General features: G+C 45.0%; 1 protein-coding gene across 1 annotated transcript in view; it reads right to left on the bottom strand.

The window, feature by feature from the left end:
• The window catches only part of LOC136627047 (probable cation-transporting ATPase 13A5), a 159,600-nt gene that overhangs the window by 90,551 nt on the left and 44,795 nt on the right, over nt 1-24,254 (bottom strand). The window contains exons 11-16 of the mRNA XM_066601998.1: nt 22,642-22,799; nt 21,700-21,888; nt 20,614-20,675; nt 20,127-20,277; nt 17,118-17,204; nt 15,814-15,970 (exon numbers count right to left, since the gene is read on the bottom strand). Of these exons, the coding sequence (XP_066458095.1) occupies nt 15,814-15,970; nt 17,118-17,204; nt 20,127-20,277; nt 20,614-20,675; nt 21,700-21,888; nt 22,642-22,799 (804 nt within the window). The remainder of the gene's footprint in view (nt 1-15,813; nt 15,971-17,117; nt 17,205-20,126; nt 20,278-20,613; nt 20,676-21,699; nt 21,889-22,641; nt 22,800-24,254) is intronic.

Below are 24,254 nucleotides of genomic sequence, written 5' to 3'. Positions count from 1 at the left end.
TCTATAGGGTGATGCTCATTTGTTACACTTGGAGCTCCCCATATGACAGATAGCAGTGTCATAGAGAAACAATTCGTCCAAGGTAAGAATAATGTAGCCCACCTCTAGCTGGCCTGACGTTGGTCTAAGTGGCTTGATGATGCCATCACTTAGTCTAAGTGGCTTGATGATGCCACCCAAAAGACGTTAGAATAGTGACACAGTTGTCAGGCTATCCCAGCTAGACTCTCAGTGCTTACGAAAAGGGAGCAATACCCCTAATGCTCAATCTACAGCTGCAGACAGTTCAAATTGTTTGCTAATGCTACCAAAGCTAACTAAAGCCTGGGTCAAACAATCATGACTAGAGATGAGCGAGCATACTCGTCCGAGCTTGATGCTCGTTCGAGTATTAGGGTGCTCAAGATGCTCGTTACTCGAGACGAGCACCACGCGGTACTCGTCTCGATTAAACGAGCACTGACCATTGAATTCAATGGAGCCGGCAATACAGCCGGCTCTATTGAAAGCAATGGGCTGCCGGCGTACGCGGGATGAATTGTCGGGAAGAGCTTAAATATATAAGCCCTTCCCTGCAATTCATCTAGAAATGTGTAAAAATAAAAAATATATATATACTCACCTGGTCCCGGCAGAACGATGTTAGCCCATTGAATTCAATGGAGCCGGCAATACAGCCGACTCCATTGAAAGCAATGGGCTGCCGGCGATCGCGGGATGAATTGTCGGGAAGGGGTTAAATATATAAGCCCTTCCCTGCAATTCATCCAGAAATGTGTAAAAATAAAAAATATATATATACTTACCTGGTCCCGGCAGACGGAGTTCAGCGCGGCAGGCTGCAGTTCTCCTGAACTGCTCTAAACAGCTGTGAGTAATATTCAGCAGCCGGGGATTTAAAATCCCCGCCTGCTGAATGAGATGCCTCTGATTGGTCACAGCCTGACCAATCAGAGGCATCCCTCACTCACACCCATTCATGAATTCATGAATGGGTGAGTGAGGGCTGCCTCTGATTGGCTCAGGGGCAGCTCTCAGCTGTCCCTGCGCTGAGCATTTTGGTGCTAGCTCATCTCTAATCATGACCATGCAAGTAGGCTATCCAGACTTAGCAGCAGCACTGAGGAGAGAGCATTTCACTTTTTAAACTAATTGTAGAAAAAAGTGATATAGTTTGCTACTATAGCTAGCTAAAGCCTGGGTCAAACAATCATGACCATGTAAATAGGCTATCCAGACTTAGCAGCAGCGCTGAGGAGAGAGCATTTCACTTTTTAAACTAATTGTAGAAAAAAAGTGATATAGTTTGCTACTATAGCTAGCTAAAGCCTGGGTCAAACAATCATGACCATATAGTTAAGCTGTCTAACCTGAGCATCAGAACTGAGAAAGAGAACAATTCACTTGTTAGGCTAATTGTGGATAAAGATAGAGAGTGATATAGCCTACTGCCCTGATGGCCAAGGCTCACTTCTTTTTTCAATTTGTTAGTTCACATCTCCCTGATGTACATGGTCTGATTTAAGATTTCTTTATGTAGAAGGGGAAGGGATTTGGAGACCATATCTAAATTCCTTCAATTAGGACGCTTTACTTTGATCAGGTAATCTATTTAGACATGGAAGCATCTAGGGAAGACTCAAAGAAGTCATCCCTTTGGCCAACGTTAGGTGCTCCTTTTGCTTTTCTCTTCCAAAAGCAATGAGCTACACCATGGGATGTGCCTTGCATTGGGAGCAGACATGTTTAAATTTACAGCTGGCTCTGAACATGCACTGGCCCTCATTAAATTTACAGCAACCCCAGGTTTCTGACTGCTGGACTTCCCTGCCTGCCCAATGGAATTTTTGTTTCTGGAGGTCCCGATTGAACTGTTTTTTTAATGAAAGGACTGCTTATAATAAGAAAGTGCCATAACCCATAACTAGAGGTCAATGTCTTTATGGTTCCAATGATTGGTAGGATGGACTGCCTTCCTTTGATGGAACTGCTCATCAGCGTAGCCATGTTTGCCCCCATATGCATAATGGGCTTCTCCTATGGCATCCATGTAGAAGAAAGGTGCCAAGCAATGTTCCAGCAACTTTTCACCTATGACGCTAGCTTGGATGGCGAATGCCTGTACACAGTTTGTGAATGTTTGTGGGATCAAACACCATCTCCAATTCTCTTTTTCCTCCTTTTTACTCTTGTCCCTCTTCCATTAGTTCAAATTTAATTTTTCCAAAGGAAAGAGGGTTAAAATCTCTGCATACTCATCCCACCAAATTTGCTCTTTTAGCTCCTCCTTTAGGTGCACGCCTATGGTGCCCTCAAAGCAAAAATAGACTTCCCTCTTTGCTTTATCATCCAAACAAATACCATCCCCTCTTTTTTCCATCTGAAGTACTATTGCCACGCCAGATTGCCTTGCCTCCCTCAATGAAGAGGACCGCCGCAAGATACCACCCATGCAGATACTGGAGTTGGACTTTCAGATTTTGTGTGAGGTTGTTAATGCCAGACACTATCGGTCTCCCGCGAAGGGGGTCTATCCCTTTATGGACCTTCGGAAGGGCGTAAAATGTAGCCACAACCGGGGTTCATAAACTCCAATTCTTTTTGGTCAATACATTTCATGTCAAGAGCATTTTGTAGTAAGTTACTCAGTTCCATTTGGAAACGTGCAGTTGGGTCGGAGGTCAATACTTTGTACGTGGCGGTGTCACTCAGTAGTTGATGGCACATGGATATGTATTACCAGTTGATCATTGCTTTTTAATTTTTGTAGTGCAGAGCTCTCTGCTCGGGGTAAATTTGGGTACAAAATACGCAAATTTTCCCCCGAGCAGTGAGCTCTGCACTACAAAAATTAAAAAGCAATGATCAACTGGTAATTAAACCAGCAGATAAAGGGGGTAATGTAGTCGTCATTAATCGGGATAAATACATATCCATGTGCCATCAACTACTGAGTGACACCGCCACATGAAATGTATTGACCAAAAAGATCGCGGGAGACCGATAGTGTCTGGCATTAACAACCTCACACAAAATCTGAGCATTTACACAGACAAAATTTTAAGACCTTTTGTAACATCTCTAAGATCCCATGTTCAAGACACCATGGATGTCCTTAAAATCATTGAAGGAATCACTGTGGATCCAGATACTCTACTCGCTACACTCGACGTTAAGTCCCTATATAGCTCCATCCCACATGATGGAGGCATTAGAGCTACCCGATTTTTTCTAGAGCAGAGAGGATCACACTTCTCACAACATAATCAATGTGTTCTCGATTTCCTATCTTTCATCCTAACCCACAATTTCTTCTTGTTCGATACCCAGTACTTCCACCAGCTCAGGGGGATGGCGATGGGGACATCATGTGCCCCATCATACGCCAATCTTTACCTGGGCTGGTGGGAGGAAAAGTTTGTCTACCCAAATACAGAGTGGTCTGACAACATCATACTATGGCTACGTTTAATTGACGACATTCTGGTCTTTTGGAGAGGCACTGAATCATCCTTTAATTGTTTTGTGAAAATACTGAACACAAATGATCTCAACCTGAGACTAACATCTGAAATAAATCAAAACTCAGTGGCCTTCCTCGACCTACTGATCTCAAAAAGGAATGATGGGTCCATAACCTCTACTCTCCACCATAAAACGACAGCTACCAACAGCCTCCTAAAGTGGGACAGTCATCACCCCTTTGCCCTTCAAGCGAGAAAGTGTGGGACTAAAACAACGATTCTTGGAAAGAAACTATACAAGTGAAATTATCGAGAACGCCTATAAATATACTGAACAACAGCCAAAAAGCAATCTCTTGGTTCCCCGACAATGGGATGACTCCCAGCTCTTACGAATCATCGGAACTTTTGACACAGGTACACGAGAAGTGAGAAATATCCTCAAACACTATTGGAGCATAATTTCGAATTATCCGGATCTGATAGAGGTCCTACCACCTTCTCCAATGATAACATTCCGCAGAGGACATAATCTGAGGGATCACCTCGTAAAAAGTCACCTTACTCCATGCGCAAATGAGAATTGGTTGAGTAGCACTAAACCATCCGGAACTTTTCCCTGTCATGACTGTGCAGCATGCACTTTCATTCTGAAAAGTAAATCATTTACTAGCGCAAGTATGAATAAAACCTACTTGAACCGGGGCTTCATAAATTGCAGAACGCGTAACATCGTGTATATGGCTTCCTGCCCATGCCCAAGGAACTACGTCGGAAAAACCACACAGGAATTTCGACGGCGTATCCTGGGGCATGTCGGCAATATCCGACGTGGTGAATCAACACCACTAGCGGACCACTTCCTAACAATCCACCACGGGGAACTAAACGATCTAAGGTTCCAAGGGATTTAAGTACTACAGACCAACGCCAGACGTGGCAATATCGATAAGAAGCTTTTGCAAAAAGAAGCCACCTGGATTTTTAGACTCAACACCGTCAAACCTAAAGGCTTAAATGCAACACTAAACTTCAATTGTTTTTTATAAGACTCTGGTTCCCTGATCGCCCTCAATCTTCTCCTGCATTCTATCTCGGAGAACTGTTGATCCCAAGGGAGAATAAACCCCCTTGAAGTCCAAATTGATACAATATACTATTGTAGGTATTATCCCAGTTTATCCCCTAATTTGCATATTTAAAAACCTTCGGCACCCTGAATGCTATCTGATGTGTCATGATTTAGACAACATTACTTGACCGTATATATCGGGCTTATCTATGACATAATCGCAAGCCTGGAGCTCATTCCCTGAACCAGGATCACGAAGGGGTTAATTGTTCCATCTTACTACATTCAACACGTCCACAGTGCTGTAACTATCGGAGGTCCCCATTATCACACCTTGCCGTCATTTATTCATATTTTACATTTAAAACGTTAGTCTATTTTGAGTACTGGACTGACGCATATCGGTCATCACAAGGAATGAATGGATACTTAGCCGTAAGTTATGAAAGATATACCTCCCAGCAATTTGCTATGATGAGGTAAAAACCATCCGCCCCTACTAATACAGTTGTGCTCCCCATTTCCAGTAAAACTGATCTACAGGCAAATACGGGGCGTGTCCGCATCATCGCGTCACGTTACCTGTCATCCACAGTGGAACGTAGCTGTATCTTGGTCCACACCCCCTCTCAGTGCAGCCTTTCACCCTCCTCGGACCGCCGCCCTATCAGGAGGCGCGCTGCGTGATGACGTCATCACGCAACGGGACACACGTTCCAGAGTGGAACGCAAGAGTTAATGACATCAGCGCGCCATCCAATCAGGAGATACGCTGTGCGATGATGTCATCGCGCAGCGTGGCATGCGTTTCAGCGTGGAACGTGGAAGTAGGTGCACCCGATGTGTCCTCAATGATCGGGAGCCGTTAACCGCGATCGTTGGACCCCCGGGGACAATAAAATAGTCACACACAGCTTTTGGTGACTTTTTTACGGCTCAAGGGTTAATTAACTATATGCACTGCAATACTTGCTATCCAGGACCTCCCACAGTGATCAGCACCACCCCTCACTGCCACTGATTGATGAGAAGGTTGAACACCTCCTCCAAGGGAGGAGCCAAATACCCCCTATGACCCCTGTCAGGAGCTCCAGGACGCTCACCATCAGAGCCGCAGGCACTACTTCTCCTCCTCTTTATCTCTGCATATCCCTGTCTAATCCAGCCATGGATAGACACTGAAGGGGCCTATACTCTCAACCCTCTATCCTATCTCAGGCATTTCCATAGAACGGGGCATCATTCCCTTATCTGAAAATATTGGCGAAATACCAATCTATCCTGAGATCGCTATCTCTGAACCGAGGGGAATACTGAGCTATGCCATATATCTTTTGGCCTCAATAGGCCTGTATTGGCATATCCCAGCGAGGTGTTACTGAACACTAACCAGGTCACCCGGGTATCACACAGGGCGACCTTCATTGGTGCAGTACCCCATTATTATATCAGCTGACGGTGGGTTGGCTCCCCATACCACCTATTTGGGGAACCATTGCATCGATCCACATAACTGTTGGGAGCCGAATGCCTTAGCGCTCACCAACTAACAAGGCTCCCCGGTAGGATATGCATGCATAAGAGCTAAATACTAGCAGGTCTGATACCACTTTGGGTAAATAAACTAAATATCTAAGTGGCAACTTAAGATCATGAGGAGTAAAACAAGGTGGTATTACCCGCCACTGGGCCCCACCGTAAAACGAATAGGGACTATTGATTATCTGTTTAGTCACTAACCCTGGTGACTGGAGTTTAGTAGTACGACTATAATTAGAGATGAGCGAGCACCAAAATGCTCAGGTGCTCGTTACTCGGGACGAAATTATCGCGATGCTCGAGGGTTCGTTTCGAGTAACGAACCCCATTGAAGTCAATGGGCGCCCCGAGCATTTTTGTATATCGCCGATGATCGCTAAGGTTTTCATTTGTGAAAATCAGGGCAATTCAAGAAAGTGATGGGAACGACACAGCAACGGATAGGGCAGGCGAGGGGCTACAAGTTGGGCTGCATCTCAAGTTCCCAGGTCCCACTATTAAGCCACAATAGCGGCAAGAGTGGGCCCACCCTCCCTCCCAACAATTTTTACTGCTGAAAAGCCCTCATTAGCAATGCATACCTTAGCTAAGCACCACACTACCTCCAACAAAGCACAATCACTGTCTGCATGACACTCCGCTGCCACTTCTCCTGGGTTACATGCTGCCCAACCCCCCCCCCCCCCCCGCACGACCCAGTGTCCACAGCGCACACCAAACTGTCCCTGCGCAGCCTTCAGCTGCCCTCATGCCACGCCACACTCATGTCTATTTATAAGTGCGTCTGCCATGAGGAGGAACCGCAGGCACACACTGCAGAGGGTTGGCACGGCTAGGTAGCGACCCTCTTTAAAAGGGGCGGGGCGATAGCCCACAATGCTGTACAGAAGCAATGAGAAATCCAATCCTGTGCCACCTCCATCAGGAGCTGCACACGTGGGCATAGCAATGGGGAACCTATGTGCCACACACTATTCATTCTGTCAAGGTGTCTGCATGCGCCAGTCAGACCGCGGTTTTTTATAAATAGTCACAGCCAGGTACAACTCTGCAATGGGAATTCCGTTTGCACCCACAGCATGGGTGGCTTCCTGGAACCCACCGGCGGTACATAAATATATCCCGTTGCATTGCCCATCACAGCTGAGGTAATGTCGTGCTTACTGCAGGTGGGCTTCGGCCCACACTGCATGCCCCAGTCAGGCTGGGGTTCTTTAGAAGTGGACACATGCAGTTACAACTCCGTGTGGACCCACGGCATGGGTGGCTCCCTGGAACCCACCGGCTGTACATAAATGTATCCCATTGCAGTGCCCAACACAGCTGATGTAACATCAGCTTTAATGCAGGTGGGCAAAAAACGAATTGGATTACACTGTAGGCGAGGGCCTGTCGGTACTGTCGGTTGACAGGCGGGTACGCTTATCCGTGATGATTCCCCCAGCCGCACTAAACACCCTCTCTAACAAGACGCTAGCAGGACAAGCAAGCACCTCCAGGGCATACAGCGCGAGTTCAGGCCACGTGTCCAGCTTTGACACCCTGTTGTTGTAGGGGGCAGAGGCATCACGGAGGACGGTCGTGCGATCGGCTACGTACTCCCTCACCATCCTTTTACAGTGCTCCCGCCGACTCAGCCTTGACTGGGGAGCGGTGACACAGTCTTGCTGGGGAGCCATAAAGCTGTCAAAGGCCTTAGAGAGTGTTCCCCTGCCTGTGCTGTACATGCTGCCTGATCTCTGCGCCTCCCCTGCTACCTGGCCCTCGGAACTGCGCCTTTGGCCACTAGCGCTGTCGGATGGGAATTTTACCATCAGTTTGTCTGCCAGGGTCCTGTGGTATAGCATCACTCTCGAACCCCTTTCCTCTTCGGGTATGAGAGTGGGTCCTTATACCGTGGGTCGAGCAGTGTGTACACCCAGTAATTCGTAGTGGCCAGAATGCGTGTAGCGCGAGGGTCACGAGAATGGCATCCTAACATGAAGTCAGCCATGTGTTCCAGGGTACCTGTACGCAACACATGGCTGTCCTCACTAGGAAGATCACTTTCAGGATCCTCCTCCTCCTCAGGCCATACACGCTGAAAGGATGACAGGCAAGCAGCATGGGTACCCTCAGCAGTGGGCCAAGCTGTCTCTTCCCCCTCATCCTCCTCATGCTCCTCCTCCTCCTCCTCAACGCGCTGAGATATAGACAGGAGGGTGCTCTGACTATCCAGCGACATACTGTCTTCCCCTGCCTCTGTTTCCGAGCGCAAAGTGTCTGCCTTTATGCTTTGCAAGGAACTTCTCAAGAGGTATAGCAGAGGAATGGTGACGCTAATGATTGCAGCATCGCCGCTCACCATCTGGGTAGACTCCACAAAGTTTCCAAGGACTTGGCAGATGTCTGCCAACAAGGCCCACTCTTCTGTAAAGAATTGAGGAGGCTGACTCCCACTGTGCCGCCCATGTTGGAGTTGGTATTCCACTATAGCTCTACGCTGCTCATAGAGCCTGGCCAACATGTGGAGCGTAGAGTTCCACCGTGTGAGCACGTCGCACAGCAGTCGGTGCACTGGCAGATGAAACCGATGTTGCAGGGTGCGCAGGGTGGCAGCGTCCGTGTGGGACTTGCGGAAATGTGCGCAGAGCCGGCGCACCTTTCCGAGCAGGTCTGACAAGTGTGGGTAGCTTTTCATAAAGCGCTGAACCACCAAATTAAAGACGTGGGCCAGGCATGGCACGTGCGTGAGGCTGCCGAGCTGCCGAGCCGCCACCAGGTTACGGCCGTTGTCACACACGACCATGCCCGGTTGGAGGCTCAGCAGCGCAAGCCAGCGGTCGGTCTGCTCTGTCAGACCCTGCAGCAGTTCGTGGGCCGTGTGCCTCTTCTCTCCTAAGCTATGTAGTTTCAGCACGGCCTGCTGACGCTTGCCCACCGCTGTGCTGCCATGCCGCGCGACACCGACTGCTGGCGACATGCTGCTACTGCTGACACATCTTGATTGCGAGACAGAGGTTGTGTAGGAGGAGGAGGAGGAGGGTGGTTTAGTGGAGGAAGCATACACCGCTGCAGATACCACCACCGAGCTGGGGCCCGCAATTCTGGGGGTGGGTAGGACGTGAGCGGTCCCAGGCTCTGACTTTGTCCCAGCCTCCACTAAATTTACCCAATGTGCCGTCAGGGAGATATAGTGGCCCTGCCCGCCTGTGCTTGTCCACGTGTCCGTTGTTAAGTGGACCTTGCCAGTAACCGCGTTGGTGAGGGCGCGTACAATGTTGCGGGAGACGTGGTCGTACAGGGCTGGGACAGCACATCGGGAAAAGTAGTGGCGACTGGGAACTGAGTAGCGCGGGGCCGCCGCCGCCATCATACTTTTGAAAGACTCCGTTTCCACAACCCTATATCTCCAGGCTGATAAATCTGGCTATGTGCACGTTTAACGCTTGAGCGTGCGGGTGCGTGGCGGCGTACTTGCGCTTGCGCTCCAACACTTGCGCTAGCGACGGCTGGACGGTGCGCTGACAGACATTGGTGGATGGGGCCGAGGACAGCGGAGGTGAGGGTGTGGGTGCAGGCCAGGAGACGGTAGTGCCTGTGTCCTCAGAGCGGGGTTGGATCTCAGTGGCAGGTTGGGGCACAGGGGGAGAGGCAGCGGTGCAAACCGGAGGCGGTGAACGGCCTTCGTCCCACCTTGTGGGGTGCTTGACTATCATATGTCTGCGCATGCTGGTGGTGGTGAGGCTGGTGGTGGTGGCTCCCGGCTGATCTTGGCGCGACAAAGGTTGCACACCACTGTTCGTCGGTCGTCTGCACTCTCAGTGAAAAACTGCCACACCTTTGAGCACCTCGGCCTCTGCAGGGTGGCATGGCGCGAGGGGGCGCTTTGGGAAACAGTTGGTGGATTATTCGGTCTGGCCCTGCCTCTACCCCTGGACACCGCACTGCCTCTTGCAACCTGCCCTGCTGCTGCCCTTGCCTCCCCCTCTGAAGACCTGTCCTCAGTAGGCGTAGCAAACCAGGTGGGGTCAGTCACCTCATCGGCCTGCTGCTCTTCCTCCGAATCCTCTGTGCGCTCCTCCCTCGGACTTACTGCCCTTACTACTACCTCACTGATAGACAACTGTGTCTCATCGTCATCGTCCTCCTCACCCACTGAAAGGTCTTGAGACAGTTGCCGGAAGTCCCCAGCCTCATCCCCCGGACCCGGGAACTTTCCAAAGGTTGGGCATCAGTCACGATAAACTCCTCTGGTGGGAGAGGAACCATTGCTGCCCAATCTGAGCAGGGGCCCGAGAACAGTTCCTGGGAGTCTGCCCGCTCCTCAGAATGTGTCATTGTAATGGAGTGAGGAGGCTGGGAGGAAGGAGGAGCAGCAGCAAGAGGATTCAGAGTTGCAGCAGTGGATGGCGCAGAACTCTGGGTGGACGATAGATTGCTGGATGCACTTTCTGCCATCCACGACAGGACCTGCTCATACTGCTCATTTTCTAATAAAGGTCTACAGCGTGGACTCATTAATTGTGAGATGAATGTGGGGATGCCAGAAACGTGCCTCTCTCCTAATCCCGCAGCAGTCGGCTGCGATACACCTTGATCAGGAGCTCGGCCTGTGCCCACACCCTGACTTGGGCCTCCGCATCCTCGCCCGCATCCACGTCCTCTAGGCCTACCCCTACCCCTCAGCATGCTGTATTACCAGTAATGCAGAAACAGAACGCTGTAATTAAATGTGCCGCTTATTGGCCTGTGGTTGGAGGCTGACTTCGCTTACGGAACGCCAGGAAATAATTTTGCGCAAGCCTGCTGTAACACTTAGCTGGCTGCGTATGAATTATGAGGACAACTACACCCAGCACAGACCCAGTACACTGAGGACAGTCACAGGCAGCCCAAATAGATTTTTTTCCACAAATGTTTTTGGAAAGGCCCTCTGCCTATATACACTGTATATGTCTTCTCTCTCTGCGTCACCACTACTGGCCCTGGAGTATGTCAAAGAACTGCACTCTGTTGCACTGTGGACTGGAATACAGCGGTGCTTTAACAGCCAACACAGAGCCAGGAAATAATTTTGTGCAAGCCTGCTGTAACACTTAGCTGGCTGCGTATGAATTAGGAGGACAACTACACCCAGCACAGACCCAGTACACTGAGGACAGTCACAGGCAGCCCAAATAGATTTTTTTCCACAAATGTTTTTGGAAAGGCCCACTGCCTATATACACTGTATATGTCTTCTCTCTCTGTGTCACCACTACTGGCCCTGGAGTATGTCAAATAACTGCACTATGTTGCACTGTGGACTGGAATACAGCGGTGATTTAACAGCCAACACAGAGCCAGGAAATAATTTTGCGCAAGCCTGCTGTAACACTTAGCTGGCTGCGTATGAATTAGGAGGACAACTACACCCAGCACAGACCTAGTACACTGAGGACAGTCACAGGCAGCCCAAATAGATTTTTTTCCACAAATGTTTTTGGAAAGGCCCACTGCCTATATACACTGTATATGTCTTCTCTCTCTGTGTCACCACTACTGGCCCTGGAGTATGTCAAATAACTGCACTATGTTGCACTGTGGACTGGAATACAGCGGTGATTTAACAGCCAACACAGAGCCAGGAAATAATTTTGCGCAAGCCTGCTGTAACACTTAGCTGGCTGCGTATGAATTAGGAGGACAACTACACCCAGCACAGACCTAGTACACTGAGGACAGTCACAGGCAGCCCAAATAGATTTTTTTCCACAAATGTTTTTGGAAAGGCCCACTGCCTATATACACTGTATATGTCTTCTCTCTGCGTCACCACTACTGGCCCTGGAGTATGTCAAATAACTGCACTCTGTTGCACTGTGGACTGGAATACAGCGGTGATTTAACAGCCAACACAGAGCCAGGAAATAATTTTGCGCAAGCCTGCTGTAACACTTAGCTGGCTGCGTATGAATTAGGAGGACAACTACACCCAGCACAGACCCAGTACACTGAGGACAGTCACAGGCAGCCCAAATAGATTTTTTTCCACAAATGTTTTTGGAAAGGCCCTCTGCCTATATACACTGTATATGTCTTCTCTCTGCGTCACCACTACTGGCCCTGGAGTATGTCAAATAACTGCACTCTGTTGCACTGTGGACTGGAATACAGCGGTGATTTAACAGCCAACACAGAGCCAGGAAATAATTTTGCGCAAGCCTGCTGTAACACTTAGCTGGCTGCGTATGAATTAGGAGGACAACTACACCCAGCACAGACCCAGTACACTGAGGACAGTCATAAGCAGCCCAAATAGATTTTTTTCCCAAATGTTTTTGCTAAGGCCCACTGCCTATATTCAATAAATATGTCTTCTGTCCCTGCCTTACAATATACAGTATGTCTTCTGTCCCTGCCTAACCACCACTTCTGGCCCTGGAGTATGAATAATTACTACAGGGCGCAATGCTCTGCACGGCCGATATACAAAAAAACAAAACGTGCAACACTGCAAAAAGCAGCCTCCACACTACTGCACACGGTTAGATGTGGCCCTAAGAAGGACCGTTGGGGTTCTTGAAGCCTAAAATACTCCTAACACTCTCCCTATAGCAGCTCTGGCACCAACAGCACTTTCCCTCCTCTATGTCAGAACAAATCTGTGGCGAGCCGCGGGAGGGGCCGATTTTTATACTCGGGTGACACCTGATCTCGCCAGCCACTCACTGCAGGGAGGTGGTATAGGGCTTGAACGTCGCAGGGGGAAGTTGTAATGCCTTCCCTGTCTTTCTATTGGCCAGAAAAGCGCGCTAACGTCTCAGAGATGAAAGTGAAAGTAACTCGAACATCGCGTGGTACTCGTTACGAGTAACGAGCATCTCGAACACGCTAATACTCGAACGAGTATCAAGCTCGGACGAGTACGTTCGCTCATCTCTAACTATAATACATATATTTATGGTAATCATCACCTCCGCTCCTGAAGAACTGTCCCCAACCAGGACAGGGAAACGCGTTGAGCACTTCTGCACGATCGAACAAGCACCCTTATATGATCGAGTACTCTTACATCACTTATTGTACCGCATAATTACCCAAATATCAACACCCACAATCTCAGAATAAGGATTGGGTGAATATCTTGAAAGTATCGGACCTAGTCAAGGTTCAACTATTACTCAAGATTTCCCATTTCCTATCCTTAACAGCGGTACCTCTAAGTTTCGTACTTTAATTACTACAAGTGGAAACACTTTAGTGATATAGCTTCCCTAACGTAACAGGGGTTTAGCTAATTTTTTCGACCAACCTACCAGGGTCGCTTCCTCATTTTAATTTTCTTTGTTAGTCCTATGTCTGTGAGTGTTATATGTTAGCCGACGTTTTTAATTTCTATCTAATAAAATTCCTGAAGTTTTATATCTATATCTGTGAAGGGCTCTTGACCTAGTATACATATAGATTTCAATACCACTGTGATTCCTAAAAGGCATTAGTACCAATTAGTAGTTTATGCAAAATGATCGCTCCAAAGCCATCTTTTGAGTGATCATCTTTGCGCCTAAATGGCCTTAATAGAGTGAATTGAAAAAATACTCCATTTACAAAGAATGGAGGCTGATTCCAAAGCAACAGCGGACCTTGTCATTTGGAGGTCATGGCCTGATTTCCTCTATACTCTAGAATGCAAAACTTTCTTTTGATGTCATGCCTAAAAACAGTGTTCTCCTGCCAATAAGGTCATGTGTTTACTCCATTTCTTATCTCTCTCCTATTTGGTTTCCATATATAAAGACAACTGAACTTTGAATTGGTAATTTCACTACATTTATTAAGCTATTTTCCCTCAAGTTGGACTGACTATTTCTCTCTCACTAGGACATTTCTGACAAGTTTTTTTTTTCTTTCTTGATAAGGTTCTATCTAGAGTTCACATATCCGGATATAGCAGCTATGTTTTTATTGTAGGATAATTTGGGCCACTAATGCCTCGAAGCTTGATGTATATGGATTCATATATATGTACCTACGTGATCAATGGTGACTGCGACATGCACTAGGTTGTCACAGGAAGGGAACTCCCTCTGTGATGTCATCGGCCCACCATCATGAAATCGTGAAGGGTCAATGGCAACTGAATGCTAACCTATTGCATCCTGGTTAGCCATGGCTTGTCAAAAGTATTGCAGTGTATTATGTGAGTGATCAAGAGATCATAGATTCAAGTCCCCCATAAGGACATAAAAACACAGAAAAGTAATAAAAAGTCAAACTGAGGGCTCAGTCACACGGGCGTTTTTTTGCCCTATTTGCAGAAGCGCTTGTGATCTGCGTCTATATATACCCAATGCTTAGCAATGGGATCGGTCACATGGCTGTTTTTTATGCGGATGTGTCGAAAATTATATGACACAACGATTCGCAGAATGCATGTAACTGCGTTCTGCGCAAATCATTGTTCTTGTATATGCGCTCAATGGGGCCGGCGGCAGCAGCGCTGACCATATGGAGAGCATATACTAAAGATCGTTCTCCTCTACACTTTTTTTGGATGGTTTTCAGGGAAGGGCTTATATTTGAAGCCCTTCCCCGAAAAGTAATACAGCGCTTGCCAGCAGCCCATTGCTTTCAATGGAGCCGGCTGTATTGCAGGCTCCATTGAATTCAATGGGAGAACATGTGACCAAGCCCTTTCGGCTGATTAACGCTGCTAGCAGCGTTTTTTTCAGCCATGATGCTGGCTTCGGTCACACGATTTTTTGTGTGCATCACTTTAGCGCACAAAAAATTACACAAAAAAACGCCCATGTGACTGTGCCCTTACGCAAGAAAATAGTAAAAGAAAAAAGAAAAAAACATTTATGCACTTTTCCCTTTTTTTGCTTAAAAAAAAATTAAAGAAAATATGTTTGGTATTGACAAAGGTTTTTATTGTGCAAAAGTAAAAAAAAACCTAGAAATGTATAACATTTTGGTATCATTTATTCGTACTGACCTACAGATAAAGATTATCATGTAAATTATACCGCATGATGAGTGCTGTGAAAAAAAAGACTAGACTGAGAGCTCTTTCACATGAGCATTTTTATACAGCGCACCACACTCGTATCTCTTACATGGGAAAAAGCAGCAAATATACAATAAATTGCGTACTTGCTACGTACTAATAATCCCCTTACACTGTCTTGCCGTGCATTTGTATCTTTGCCCAGCTAGCCCGCATTTCTTTTTGGTATTTTCAGCTGCATTTATGATGGAACGTCCAGCTGGAGTTTTTGTTGAAGATGTGAAATCACCCTAGTAAGGCCGCCTGCAGAAGAGCGGGTCGGATCCGGCGGCGAGAATTCTCGCCGCGGGACCCGACCCGAGCGCCTGCAGTGACAAGCGCGTACTCACCCGCGTCCGGCCCCGGCTCTTTCATGTGCAGACCTGAGCCAGCGGCCGGGTGAGTGACGTTTCTGTGCGGGGCTATGCGAGCCCCGCACAGAAATAGGACATGCCGCGGTTTGTTTGCCGCGCGGCCAAACCGCGGCCGTCTGCATAGGAGTGCGTATTGTAATGCACTCCTATGCAGGCTTTCAGTGGCGGAAATCCCGCGGGAAATACCGCCGCAGGATTTCCACCCGTGTGCAGGCCGCCTAAGTTTGCAATGTTTAACCTTTAGACAGAATTAGTAAATAAGCCTCAATATATTAAAGATCAACAAAATAGGTGCACAGTATATACAGCATTTTCATGATTCTAACTCTGCTTTATTTGTTTTACAGTTACCTGTTTCTGGATTGCAAAAGCGAACAACCATTTCAGGTGCCCCCTTCATGAACAGTGTCATGTTACTCTCTCCAATAACCCGGGTAATCACAGACATGCGTTGTAAACTGGAGGAGAAGGGGAATTGGTGCAGAATAAGGATTCCTTCCACTGGTGCCTACTTTGTACAGTTAGAAGAATTTGAGAAGCAGTGATTAATGTACGGGAATTAAATATCTCATGGTGCATATAGTTCATTAAATGTCGCAAAAATAGAGGATTTTTTCAGTTTTCTTTTTTGTGAAAAAACATTGCACTACAATATATTTAATATTTGCTCAATGCTGGTTTGATATGTAGACAAAGTTAAATAATTTTATGCTATGACTGTCCCTCGGTAGTTGTCCAATGATAGGTTACAGCATAGAATATGTATCTACCATCTCCTCCCACAAAGGGTAGCTCAGGACCCGACCACGTTACTGCTGGGGGAGATCACAGGGGATAGTAACCAGAGGTTATCTTAAGTCCAACTGTCACTCGAAGACCAGCCTGAGAGTATACACCAGAAGAGTATATTTTAGAACAAAACCAGGAATGGTCGATCTTATCCATTTACTTAAATGTTTGCATAAAGTCTCTAACAATTGCAGAACAGTTGCTGAACAGCTGTACAAATCACAATTCAAAAGTACGACATCTCGGTGGGCCTCACAGGGGATTCGTACAATCCACAGTCCAAGTTATCTGTGGGTACCATTACTTCGGTACTCACATTCTCTCTCCACCGGCAACCACTCACCTTTCTCTTCTTCTCGCTGTAAAGTAGCCTATCTCTCTCAGCACTCAGCAGAAGTACCGAGGATTCCTTGGTTGAACGGGCCAAGGAGGAGCACACGGAAGTTGCTCGGCCTCCTCCATGTTCTCAACACACGGACCGATCTGACAGCCTCTCTGAAGTGTCTGCGTGGCTCACTCACTGACTGACTCTCTCCTTCTTTGCATTCTTGCAAACACATATACATAACACTATCACGTGACCACAAATGATACACACATAACATTACATTTTCCAGACATGACCCAGACATTAACTATTTCATGCCTGCAGACATCCATAACACATATCTTGATGCACTCTACAAACAAGACACTGACAAGACATTGGCACGAGAAAAACATGGAATATTCTGGGGAGCTCCACTAACTCTGGGCCACTACACTCATGATATTGCAGATATAAACTTGTTAAACACATGTAACATGTTAAGATTGTTACAAATACTATCAATAAAAGTAACAATAAGAAAATACAGTTGACTTGCCTTTGCAGCACTGGGTCCAGGCTTTACCATTGTGCAGCTATTTGATGGACCATCTTCTTTGATTTGTGTTGTATAATCTTCAAGTTCCTGTTCCAAATATCAAATTCAGATTTCTGGTGAAAACAGTATGCAAGCCTAAAATGCTTTCATGCAGCCATTCTGTAAGTGGCTTCAGAGTTATCAGTTAATCTGCTAAATTTGTTTATGCTACCCTGCCAGCAGCGAGCTGCATTATGATACAAATATCCATTGGACCCTCATAAATAATTTTATAAACTACCTTGCCTGTGAGGAGCTTGCAAATCTATATATATAAAATAGGATGTGTGTATGTACATATGTGTGTATGTGCCACCATAACTCATGAAAACCTGGAGCAATTTCAACCAAACGTGGTACAAATATAACTCATCCAATGGGGACAAATTTTGGGGGATAAGACAGCCCCACTACCTTTGGAGCGGAGGAGGAGGGGAATGCCGGAATTGCACTTGTGCAGATGGTTTTTATTTCACAGTCTTATCTAAGCACAGACGACCTCCTCCTCATCATGCGCTAATCTATTACACACATGACCTCCTCCTCCTCAAATACTAATATATTACACAGACCTCCTGCTCCTCAGATAATAATATCTTACACAGACAACCTCCTCCTCTGCTCCAACTACCACACAGCTTCCCACCAGCAATAAGCCACTATGTACCACACAGAAATGAGCCCAGCACCCACTCTTATGAAGCTGTCCAAAAGGAAATCTGTGTTGCCCATAGCAACCAATCACAGTGCAGCTTTCATTTTACATCAGCAGTAAAAACAAGTGAAAGCTGAGATGTGATTGGTTGCTATTGGCAACAACAATTACTGGGGAAGTCGGTGAGTTTTTGATTTTTAATTACGCCAGTATTACACAGACCTCCTGCTCCTCAGATAATAATATCTTACACAGGCAACTTCCTCCACCTCAAATACTAATAATACACAGACAACCTCCTCCTCATATACCAATATATTACACAGACGACCTCCTTATGCAGTAAAATATTACACAGATTACCTCCTCCTCATATACTAATATTAAATCAGTACACACATATATACACACCACACATATTTACACGATTTTCGTGTCTAAAAATAAAATACACAGGTAATGCCGGGTAATCAGCTAGTAATTCTATAGAAATGAGTCTTAAGGATAGGTTTGGAGTGAAAGAATGTCTGGGACAAACAAGGAAATTGAGTTAACAAACACTAAATCTAGATGTACACCTACATTCAATTTCCTTGTTTTGCACTATTATACATGAAATATTCTATGGCTGTTCAGGATTTCCATTAGAAAATCATCACTATATTGATCTGCCCTAATGACATGAACATGTCACCGCTAAGACTATCCAGATAACTTAAAGAATTTGGTCCCATTTACACAAAGATAAGGATTGTAAGGTTGAATTTTTAGTGATCTTTTTGCATAAAGTGTTAACCCTTTGCAATCCAATTCAGGGTTTCCTAGGGGGTTTTCTATTTCTGCCATTATACAATGGTGCCATCTGCTGACTAGAGCCATTACTGCTGTATGGGACATGCTGGAGAGGTCCCCGACAACAGAGCGGCCAGTAATATACAGTAAGAATGCCCTGCCTTGAATGCCATGTCTTAAGATGTCAGACAGTGGATCAGAAAGGGTTAATGGCCACTAATTGCCATTAACACTTTATCATCTTCATTTGTATGTAAACGGGCCTCCAGGAGCTGTTTGCAGAGCCCAGCTTGTGATTAATACCACGACCAGCTGTGCACACAGCTGCATTGTTCTAGTCAGGGCTGCCTGCAAGTTACAATGTAGGAGTGGGATGTTGTGTAGGCTTTCTTAGTAACCCCGCCCCACTATGACGCGCCACATCCCTTAAGCCCCGCTGTGACGCGCTGGCACTGGGATCACGTGTGTGCCTTTCCTATAACTCTGCCCCGCTATGACGCACCCGAACGACGAGGCCACACCCCCTTATGACGTGCTGGAGCCAGCCGGGGCGTCCCTTATGACCAGGTTTAACTCTCCAGCTGATTGGCTACAGACACGGCGGTCCCGCCCCTCTGCGGCGTGATGGAGAGGTATGGGGCGTTTTTGTTGATGATGCTTCATCCCTTAGCTGTTTATACATTACCATGGGTGCACGGTATGTGAGCCGCTGGTCTCCATGTGATGACGTTTCAGTGATGGCGCCATCGGCTGCTAGGCTCTTTGCAGGTGACACAGGTGATGTTGATGACCCGGAGCGGCACCCTATGACGGACATTCCCATGCTCCTATCAGAGGCAAGTATTTTGTAGGTGTGGTTTTACACGTTGTCTTTGATTGGTGTTGGTGTATTTAAATATGGTGTCTGTATGTTACACTAATGAGCTTGGCAAAGGCTAACCTATAGCCGAAACGTTGCTCTCCGTGTTTTATCTGGGATATCTAATAAAGGTACGTTTTTTTTCTACATTCCTACTACGCGGTGGATCTCCTTCTTACATCAAGCATCTTTTGTACGTGCTGCTGGCCCCTTTGTCGTCTGCATATTTTATATCTATTGGGCCCATTGAAAAGTCTGGGCTCAGACCCAGCGTGCACGACATTATTGCTGCCTTTTTTCTCCCACCCCGAATCACGGGCTTTTAAGGGGTGCTGCTGCATATTCTGTTTTTTCCGGGACAATGTAATCTCCTGTCTTCCATGGAGAACACAGCATGCGGTCTATTGAGAAACACTTTATCTCTCTGCAGCTTAATGATGGATTTTAAATTCACCTTAAAATCATCGGTCACCCGAAAAGTGCACGATGCCCACATTTACATGTAACGATTATAAAACATTTTTGGTTGTTTGAATGAATTTTGATTGATAATCATTACTTGTAAATGGGCTTTAAGTCTAAAGTAAAGAGGCATAAATTATAGCATAATGTTATAACCTTTTGAAAGGTCAACATATAAAATAGTTTCTAAGATATAACTTACCCAACCTGTACCATCAAACATCTTCAAGTCCATTGGATCTCCCTGTAATTGTCCATCCAGTCTGATAAGTGAGTGGCAACTTGCCATTGCTTGAAGTATTGGGGACCAGCATAGAGTATTAGAAGAAGTGAAAAGTATCATATCCTGAAAACTAAAAATATATGTTGGTGCATATAACATTATGTAACTACAAAACCTATAATAAAAACCTAAATTTCCAATTTTCCACAAGAGAAGAGAATATGAGGGAGGCTTAAAATAGTAGTTAACATTGTTATTGTATTACAATAAAAACAAGAACTAAGGTCAGCAGACACCAGGGGTGAGGTCACAGATATTCAGAGTAGGGGGTTCCCTAAGACCCCATTGAGGAAAGAAGGTCCTATTTATAGATTTAAAAAAAAAATAACAATGTTCTGGAATAAACTGTTTTACCAATCATTGCCACCAATTGTGATTTTATTTTCCTGTACTCTCAAGAACTTACCAGCTTTTCTCAGAAGGAAGAACACCATACAGATCCAAGATGTCTTCTGTTAAAGTACCAGTCTATGTAGACATAAAACAATACATTTTATAATGTGGATTTACACAGTAACATAATATGTAAGGTTGAAAAAAGACATATGGCTATCCAGTTCAGCCTTTTAACCCCCACCCACAATGTTGATCCAGAACAAGGCAAAAAAAGCATGAGGTAAGGGCCAATTTTCCTCATTTGAGAGGAAAAAAATTCCTTCCTGGTTTCAAAATCTGGCAAATACCACCTGGATTAACAGTTCTAAAGTAATTAATGACTATAATATGTAATATTGTTATACTCAAGAAAGGTATCCAGGCTCCTTTTGTACTCTTCTAGTGAGTTCACCATCACCACATCAAGCAGAGAGTTCCATAATATCACTACTCTCACAGTAAAGAAAGAGTTTGTATGCAGTGGAACTTCAATCAAGAGGTTATATACCTCAGAGAATATTGATAGCTCATTCAAGGTCATTGTCATCATCAATTCTCATCATAATGAGACCACACATGGGATAGTGAGTTCAGTTTTGAGCACCGGTACTCAAGGAGAACATATCAGAGCTTGAGCGGGGGTTCTTTATTGTAAGAGCAATGAAACTAATGAACTCTTTGCCTGAGGATGTGCAGATGGTGAACTCAGTAAAAGAGTTCAAGAGGGGCCTGGATCGTTTCTTGAGTGTTACAGTATTGCAAGTTATAGTCAGTAACTACTTTAGAAGGGTTGTTGATCCAGGGATTATTTCTATTATAATTATTATAATTTAAATTATAAGAATTCTCTTTTACCTCATTGGGTTTTTTTGCCTTCCACTGGTTCATTTTCCTTGGGGAGGTGGCTGAACTGGATGGACAACTATGTTTTTTCAGTGTAACATACTATGTTGCTATGTTACTAGTATGTTTTCTGCTTAATTTATTTTTATGCCTTGTAATGCCATCAGTGTGCTCAGTTTTTCATAGAAGAATTCTAGAACTCACATGAAAAGGCCAATAAAATTATTATTTGTTTAATAAAAATATACAAACTAGAAAACAAAATTAAACTTACTTTATCGAAACATATAAGATTTAGCTGTCCAGCTAAATTGATCCTTTGAGGACTGATGCAGAAGATGCCTAGTTTTTTTAGTCTTATTTGGCCATACAAAAGACTAATTGTAATAGACGCTGGAAGGGCTGCATTTACTGCAGTTGTTAGCATCAGAAATGACATTAGTACAATGTCATGGACACTGGCCTAAGAAAGCAATAAATGGAAAAGTTAATAAATATTCTATATAAAATATGTTAAAGCACAGCAGATAAAAGAGGTTGTACCAAAATCAGCTTTGATAAAAGTCTGATAGGTGGGGTGTGAACAGGCATCCTGCGTCACGCTTTCCACCTCAATGCAGGATCACTGCATTCTCCGATTGCATGGAGCGGCTGTCATGCATGCGTGGCACAGCTTCACTCATCTTAAATGGAACTGCTGGAGATAGCTGTGCTTGTACTCAACTATTTCAGTAAGCCCAATTGAAATGAATGGAGAAGTACTGTACATGTGTGACTGCCCCCCATTCAATCTCTACGTCACTGCCGTTGGGTGCAAAATATCCGCAGTGATGATGGGGGTCTCAATGTTGCAACCCCCAATGATTACATTTTATCACTTATCCATTGAATAAGAGCTTAAATCTGATTTTGTAAAACCCCCTTTAAGGCTATTTCCATATGGGACATATTGTCCACAGTATATTTTACACAATTGAACTCGTAGTATTATATATATACTGCACATTTTGCTACAGGTTTGCTGCAAAATTCACTGTATTTACTGAAAGTCAGCAGCAAACAATTAACATGCTGTAGATTTAAAATCCGCATGGCATGTCAATTTCTCTAGACGTATCTGATGTAAACAAAATATCAAGCACTATTTACTATCATAGTGTTTAATGCTTCATATAGTTTATCGATTTCGCTGTCACAGGTCAAACAAAATACTTACCCCATTCTTTTTGTACACAGCTGCAGTATAGATAACTCCGAATACAGCAAAAGCCACAATTACTAAGAGAAACCTAATGGCCTCTCTATGCAGTTTAACATTCATTGGTTTGTTATATAGAATGGCTCTTACTAGATCTCCCTTTGCAGTGTTGAATCCTAAATAAAACAAAAAATATTGAAAAAATATACAACTATGTATTAATTACCATTTTTTCCCATATATTTAAGCATTATGATATTATGAATTATGCATATATTACCATAAGTTATATCGTACAGAAAAATAAAGATTTTAGTACTGTATATACTCGAGTATAAGCCTAGTTTTTCAGCCCCTTTTTTGTGCTAGAAAAGCCCCCCTCGGCTTATAGTCGAGTCAGGGAAGGCTTAAAAAACTCTCCATACTCACCTCCCAGCCGGCGTCTATGTCCCCAGTTGCGGTGCGGCAGGCTGCTTGAATTCTTTCCGCTGTCATTCCCCGCTGTCCTCTTTGCTCGGCTCTATCATCCCTCGCTCATAGCGCTGTGTAAGTAAGAGCTGTGATTGGATCGAACTTCAGTCAATCATTCACAGCCAATCAAGCTGCTTTAGAATTTTCCCTTCTGTCATCTCCTTGCTCGGCTTTCAAATCCCCTGCTGTCAGGGCTGTGTAAGTAAGCTCTGTGATTGGATCGAGCTCCAGCTGTGATTGGCTGGCGCTCAATCCAATCACAGCGCTTACTTACTCAGCATGGACATAGCCAAGCAGAGAGGACGGCGAGGGATGACAGCGGGGAGAATTCAAGCAGCTTGTCGCACAAACACAGACACAGCCAGCTGGGAGGTGAGTATGGAGGGTTTTTTACCTAGTATATACTCAAGTATAGCTCGGCTTATACTCGTGTCAATAAGTTTTCCCAGTTTTTTTGTGGTGAAACTTATTGTTCTGGCTTATACTCGGGTCGGCTAATACTCGAGTATATTCGGTAAATGCAGTACAGTAGAAGTTATTAAAATGGATTATCCAGATGAAGAAATATTGAAATATTTCCCACAATGTTTCAAGAATGTCTCCATGAAATCTCTGTGTCAGAGAACTAAATGTTTTAAAAGTCAGTTACCTACTTTTATTGCATTTTATACCATGTTATTTCGATAAATAGCTTGTAATTCACTACATCAATATTAGATTATTTCCCAGAAGCTGGTAAAGGGGTTGTCTAGCTTAGAAAATACCTTTTCAAAGCGCTTATTAGATAATTATGAGTTAATAAAGGGAGTCTACCATTCAGGATCCTTGTCTACTAGCTAGAGTGGCCACAAACAATGTCTTTCAATATGGAAGATGGCTACTCCATGAATTTACTTGGAAACCCCATTGATTTCAATAAAAAGTGTCTAATTCTTAATTTCCTTTGTACTTTTGAAAACTTGACTTTTGATTATTTTCTTTAAAATATGATATATTGAAGTGTGTCTAGCAACCGCGCTGTGTGGAGGCATATCCTGATATCTCCGCTGTTAGCAAGTGCAATCCAAGCTAAGCCTGCCACATCTAGCCCTTTCTGGGCCAATTCATAGCTTGGAACAGCTCCAGGATGTACCCTCAGTAATTTTCATACCTTCTGGGGT

Source organism: Eleutherodactylus coqui, chromosome 1, assembly GCF_035609145.1.
Source record: "Eleutherodactylus coqui strain aEleCoq1 chromosome 1, aEleCoq1.hap1, whole genome shotgun sequence".
NCBI classification, from domain to species: domain Eukaryota; kingdom Metazoa; phylum Chordata; class Amphibia; order Anura; family Eleutherodactylidae; genus Eleutherodactylus; species Eleutherodactylus coqui.
The sequence above is the reverse complement of the archived record's forward strand: the minus strand, read 5'-3'. Positions and strand labels throughout refer to the sequence as shown.